The sequence below is a fragment of the Rutilus rutilus genome (assembly GCF_951802725.1).
Source record: "Rutilus rutilus genome assembly, chromosome: 22".
Taxonomy (NCBI): Eukaryota; Metazoa; Chordata; class Actinopteri; order Cypriniformes; family Leuciscidae; genus Rutilus; species Rutilus rutilus.
The window spans coordinates 23,843,892-23,849,891 of record NC_140227.1 but is presented as its reverse complement, the minus strand read 5'-3'; the positions used below and the strand labels follow the sequence as shown (position 1 = coordinate 23,849,891).

The 6,000-nt window shown below is 35.0% G+C and overlaps 1 protein-coding gene across 1 annotated transcript; it reads left to right on the top strand.

The window, feature by feature from the left end:
- LOC311282346 (myelin and lymphocyte protein-like) lies at nt 1-2,136 on the top strand. Its single transcript, XM_084396057.1, has 4 exons — nt 1-119; nt 1,126-1,293; nt 1,390-1,524; nt 1,846-2,136. Exons 1-4 carry the CDS (start codon nt 30-32, stop codon nt 1,918-1,920), a joined length of 468 nt encoding a protein of 155 aa, XP_084252183.1. The 5' UTR covers nt 1-29; the 3' UTR covers nt 1,921-2,136.
- Nucleotides 2,137-6,000: the final 3,864 nt, after the last annotated feature.

Genomic DNA, 6,000 nt, shown 5'->3' with positions numbered 1-6,000 from the left:
GCAGAGAGGATACTCAGGTGAACACACTCATGGCATCCAATACAGGGCAAACGGGCTTCCTGCCCAGCGGAGCGGCCTTATTCTGCACCATACCCGACATCTTCTACCTAGTAGAGCTTGTGAGTTGATTTTAATAAATTAATTTAATTAGATTTAATTTGATGTAAAATACTATTGATTAGTGGTACCTACACTGTATACAAATTATTGTTGGTTTAACTTAAAAATGTAATGGTTGCCTTAAAATATACTCTAAGAGAATTCATCCTGGAGAATCTAGCCTCCTGATTTATTTTAATCAACAGTCATTTAAAAAAGAAAACAAATATGAACAGAAAAAGTATACAATAATGTAAATGACAAAAAAAAATAGTTAATCTAAAGGCTATACATCCAAGTTATTTAAAATGATTTGATTCATTATTGTAAGTGAATACATATTACATAAATCTGTAATTCTTCAAAAAAATTCACTAGGCCAAATAAATGTCAGAATGTTTTTTATTCTATTTTATTTCAATATCATTATTTTCTCTTATATTCAATTCAATTCAATTCAAATTTATTTGTATAGCGCTTTTCACAATACATATTGTTTCAAAGCAGCTTTACAGAAAGTCCATCCATTATATCCAATGTAGATGTTTACTGTTTGATATCCATGTCATATTTCAGGAAAAGTTTTAAAACAATTCATAAGCAAAGATGTTCACAGGGGAAAGAGAGTTCTAATTTTTTCATCTAATATATTGGTAACACTTTAAATAAGGTTCATTAGTTAACATTAGTTAATTTCCTTAGTTAACATGAACTAAGAATGAACAATATTTCTACAGCATTTATTAATCTTAGTTAATATTAATTCCAACATTTACTAATACATTATTAAAATCAAAGGTGGTATTTGTTAACATTAGTTAATGCACTGTGAACTAACATGAACAAACAATGAACAGCTGTATTTTTATTAACTAACGTTAACAAAGATGAACTAATAAAGTAACAAATGTATTGATCATTGTTAGTTCATGTTAGTTAATACATTAACTAATGTTAACTAATGAACCTTATTGTAAAGTGTTACCATATCTGGAAGCTCATTCTTTCATTGTGTTTATCTCTTAGGTCTTTGGCGGTCTGGTATTGTGTCTAGTAGCATCTACAAAGCTCGTGCCTAACAACCCCCAAGCGTATGTGATTTCTGTGACAATTTTCTGTTTCATCATGACATTCCTCTGGTTGATAGTCTTTGCCACTGGGTCTCATCGTAACAGAAGCTCTTGGGCAAGCGCGGTAGGTTCATAATCTCTCTTTCTCTCTCTTACTTCCTCTCTCTTTATGAAGACATTTTCCTATTTAAATATATATATTTTTAATTTCTCTCCACAGGATGTTGCATGCCATGGATTTGCATCACTCCTCTATTTCAGTGCGTCTGTGCTTCTAGCTTATATAACCATTTGGTATGGTTCTACAGACATAGGTTCTATAACACTTATATACAAGCTGGATATAGCTGCCGTGGTGAGTCCCTCTACCCAAAATCAAATTTCCAAATCTAACGCTGTTTTACCTGTTAAATACTAATATGACTAGTAGTAAGATATTGGTGAAATCTGTGAACAAAAATTACAAAGCTGATGTTCTGAATAATCTTGAATATTTAGAGTACTAAACATGTAACCTCATTCAGGTTATAGCTTCATGTAGTAACAAAAAAAAAACATATTTAACATGAAATCAACTTAAATACATTAGATTACACCAATGAAAGCCATGTTAAAAAAGCAACTGTACATTTTTCCCGTTGAAGTGTATAGTGATTATTTGTCTCTTTAATTTCAGGTGTTTGCCTTTCTCACCACTTTACTGTATGTCGTCCACACCATTTTCTCAGCCCTCAGATGGAAATCCTTCTAAAACATCTGCACACAACCTGATTTACTCATATGATTGTCTGCCTCATTAAACAAAGTTATTACAAATATCATATAATGCCTCAGTAATAATTCATGTGATAATAGATTGACTGTCCAGGCTTGACTGTTTTTTTTAATTTTTTTTAAACTAGTCTCTTAGGTATAAATTATTGTAATTATTGTATGATTTATCTAATAAAGGAGATTATGAACGATCTGTGGAGTATGATCTCTCTTGGTGTGTCACTGGATACAAATGTGTCCCTATAGGGCTTCAAATTGCCCTTTATTTTTAAATATAAGAAAAGGAAGATTTTCTGGAATGAATCACCTGCTTTTACAACATTCTGCCAATGTGATGAACCATACAACTATTTTTTTTACATTTTCTAAAAAAAACAAACATAATTTTTGTTTGTAAGTGGCTTTGCAGTTGCTAAGGTTTTTGGTCTTTTGGACTACACTTGTTGTGGTCTGTCTTCCGGTTTGTATTTCCACAGCATGAAGTTAAGATCTTACAGACTTATGAATGAACCGCTCCTTTTGAAATCTTCCCAGTCTACTGATATTTATAATGACATCCGCTTCAAACGTTACAATGGTCATGAACACATTTGTTAACTCCATAATTAGTAAATACACTTCACCAGCTAGTTACTGAGTGCACACAAAGTTTCTTTGGGAAAAGCAAACATTTTACATGTGAATGTAAAGTATCTCAGGGGGAAAGCAAAACATTTTGCAACATTTTTTTTTCCATAGCCATGTCCTTAGCAAAGCACCACAAATAATGTGGTTATGGATAGCCTAAGTTATGACAAGAAAACAAACCCATAACCATAGAGATGTAATCAGCATTTCAGTAAGGTTTCTTTTCTTTATTTTTTTTTGTAGTCTGTGTATTTTGGTGTGTCTTTCTGTTCCTTAAAGCATGTGGTGTGTCTGTTTTTGGCTTTTAAATTTCTTGCTTTTCTAGTACTGGTTTCAACTGTTTAATCTGGTTTAACCTGTTCTTATGGGTTTGGAATGACGTATGAGTAACATAACACAGGGAGTGTGAGTTCACACACGTCTTGAACAGAGGACAATTGGGCCCTGTAAGGCAGTGGTGGAAAGAGTACTAAAAAATTGTACTTAAGTAAAAGTATTGCTACTTCAGTAATAATTTACTTGAGTACAAGTAGAAGTACTGCAAAATAATATGACTCAAGTAAGAGTAAAAAAGTAGTTTGCTTAAAAACTACTCAAGTAACTGTACGTTACAAAGCACTTTGGTATTATTTTTCTATTTTTACCCAAAATGGGGAGATGATAGCGATATGGAGCGTTAAACACTCTCATGTCAAATCTGTTTCATTCATACTGGAAGCCCAGTAAGGATTTATCCCCCACGCAGAAAGTCCACAAGTGAGATTCATAGGAGTATTAAACTTATGACGTTTCAGGAAATGCCTTATATGGATATAATAACATGCAAATAGAGACGTTTTGACTGATGAAACATGAGGACAAACACATGATAGCGATAATATATCTGTGTTCATCAAGCTATCTCAGGTATTTTCATAAGAATGATGTATGTCTTTAAAGAGATAAATTAGCCCATGATTTTCTCACCCTCAAGACATCCTTGGTATGACAATCTTTTTTCAGACGAATGCAATCAGAGTTATATCACAAAATGTCCTGGCTCTTCAAAGCTTTTTAATGGCAGTGAATGGCTGGAGAAAATTTGAAGCCCAAAAAAGTGCAAACATGTGCACTCTGAAAACATATTCTATGTTATTCTCTGAAAATCTTCCCCCATGCTACAGCTCTCAAATCTCATTCATGTTACTCAGATAAATAATAAGACAATCATTTGCATTGTGATCTCTGTCAGAGGGTATAATGACTACATAAGAATGGATTCATGGTTCATGATGATTTACAAAAAAATCTTCTGCTTGTGTTAATGCAATGACAGTAAATGGTGACTGGGGTTGCATTATGCCTGAGATCTGCTTTTGGGTTTGAAAAAGGTTTGAAATGTCACAAGGGTGAGGAAATGATTTCATTTTCATATTAACAGTAAATGTGGTACTTTGCAGAGATCTTGGATTCTTGGCATAGTATGCTGAAACAAGTTTGAACAGGAATGAAAACTTGTAGAGCTGAAAATCAAGTGCCAGGACAATCTACCAGAAAAGAGGAAAAATAAAGCCTGTCAGAAAACGAAGCTGCTGCACCTTTTTACTTTTCTGCCTCATTAATTACTTCAAATGTCCCTTGTGAATAATTTCTTTATATTAATTGCATTTTATGTTGCAATGGTGTGGAAACATTCTTGAATTTTCAGTGAAATTTTGTGGGCAAATGGTCTATTGTCCCACACTGACATTTTTTTACCTCACACAAGATTCCTGATTGCATCCTAACATTCGCTGAACAACAGTTAATATGACTACACCTTAAATCTGTTATGACTCAAAAAGTCATGACTCAAGGAACACCGTTTTGCGGTCCAAGCCTGTACTTGTTTCTAGTGAGAATCCTCGACAGCCGTTCATGAGTAGGCCTACTGTTGATCCATGACACACATTTAAGCAAATTGCGGCAAGCAGGGCGGGGACGAGAGCTGTGGGAACTGAGCGAGGCCGGTGGCGTGAGTGCTAATGGCGCACCTCAACGGTCTCGAGTCACGGCGGAGCTCCGGTAAGATAAAATGAGGAGTGACGACAGCGAAGGAGGAGAGAGGACCAGGGATGTGTTCCTGAAAGCAAGGTTAACTTACCGTCACACAAACCCTGAACTCTCGGTTGTTTAACCCAAACATTGGTTACTTTGGAGTAAATTCAGTCAACCAGGAGTATTAAATTGAGAGTTAATAGTGACAACACAAGACATTCTCAACCGAGCGCTGAATCCATGGTTGTGTCCGAAATCGCTCCATATACCCTTAAATAGGGAAATATTTGAGGGGACAACTATTTGTAGTGGTGTCTGAAACCATAGTGGACGTTATTTTATCAGCTGAGGTGACGTGACGGCTAACAAACAGCAGACCAACGGCTAGTAGTGACCAGGCTGTAAACACATTTTTGTTCTGCTGTAAAATTGGGCGTATTAACATGGGGGTCTATGGGATTGACTCTCTTTTGGAGCCTGTCTCTAGCGGCCAGTCGATGAATTGCAGTTTAAGTCACTTCCGTGTTGGTTTCAAGAGAGATACAGGAAGGTTGCCGCTTGTTAAGATCATAGCCTACAGGTATATAAATTCCTTTTTAATTTGTTATTAAATTGCTGCTTTAAGGTTTATATGCTAGTTTCCATGGCAGAGTTCAAGATAAATCTTTTCATTACTATTGGATCTGTCAGTTTGGTGTTTCAAATGATTATTATTAAACAGCAAGCACAAACCATGTAAAATCGGCAGCCCTTCCGGCACACTCAGTGTCCGAATTCACTCACTCGTTTACATCAACTCCTTCAAGTGGACTATATTGGAGTAATGTAGGGAATAGTGAATAAGCGTGTATTTCGAACACAGCACACGAGTCACAATGGAAATGGACGCTAAGAAGCACGCATACTTTTATCTTCTTCTTTTATTTAATGGCGATGTACATTTTTGGTGCATATCGCCACCTTTTGTGCGTGTTGCCATCGTAATCTTTTTTTAATCTTATCTTCTAATCTTTCTTTAATCAGTTTTTTATTACTTTGAACAAGAATGATATTGTTTGTTTGATGCTAAATATATCGATTTTAAAAAAGAGAGATGAATTGACCGGTCGTGTATGTATTAAAATGTATCTAATATGCAATAAACAATTATTTTTTTGTATTTGGTTCAGTTTTTCAGTTTGCTTATTATAATAGAAGATAATGGTAAACACAGTACTAACAAGAAATAAAAACTATTCACAAAAAAACCTGACACGCCGCAATGTGCCATTTCCACTAATACCATCATTGCACAAGCGCATATCTGGCTGGGAAACTAAATGAACAAAGAAAAAAATAGCTTTGGAAGGTGTGAGTGTCCCTGTAATCTCATGGATACTTCAGAACCTGATTCTCAGTCACCTAGCACTCAACG

Excerpts from the sequence above, each read along its gene's own strand:
- LOC311282346 (XM_084396057.1), top strand. The coding sequence starts at position 30 with ATGGCATCCAATACAGGGCAAACGGGCTTCCTGCCCAGCGGAGCGGCC. Across the intron at positions 120-1,125 it reads TCTTCTACCTAGTAGAGCTT|GTCTTTGGCGGTCTGGTATT; the intron begins GTGAGTTGATTT and ends TTTATCTCTTAG. Across the intron at positions 1,294-1,389 it reads GAAGCTCTTGGGCAAGCGCG|GATGTTGCATGCCATGGATT; the intron begins GTAGGTTCATAA and ends TTCTCTCCACAG.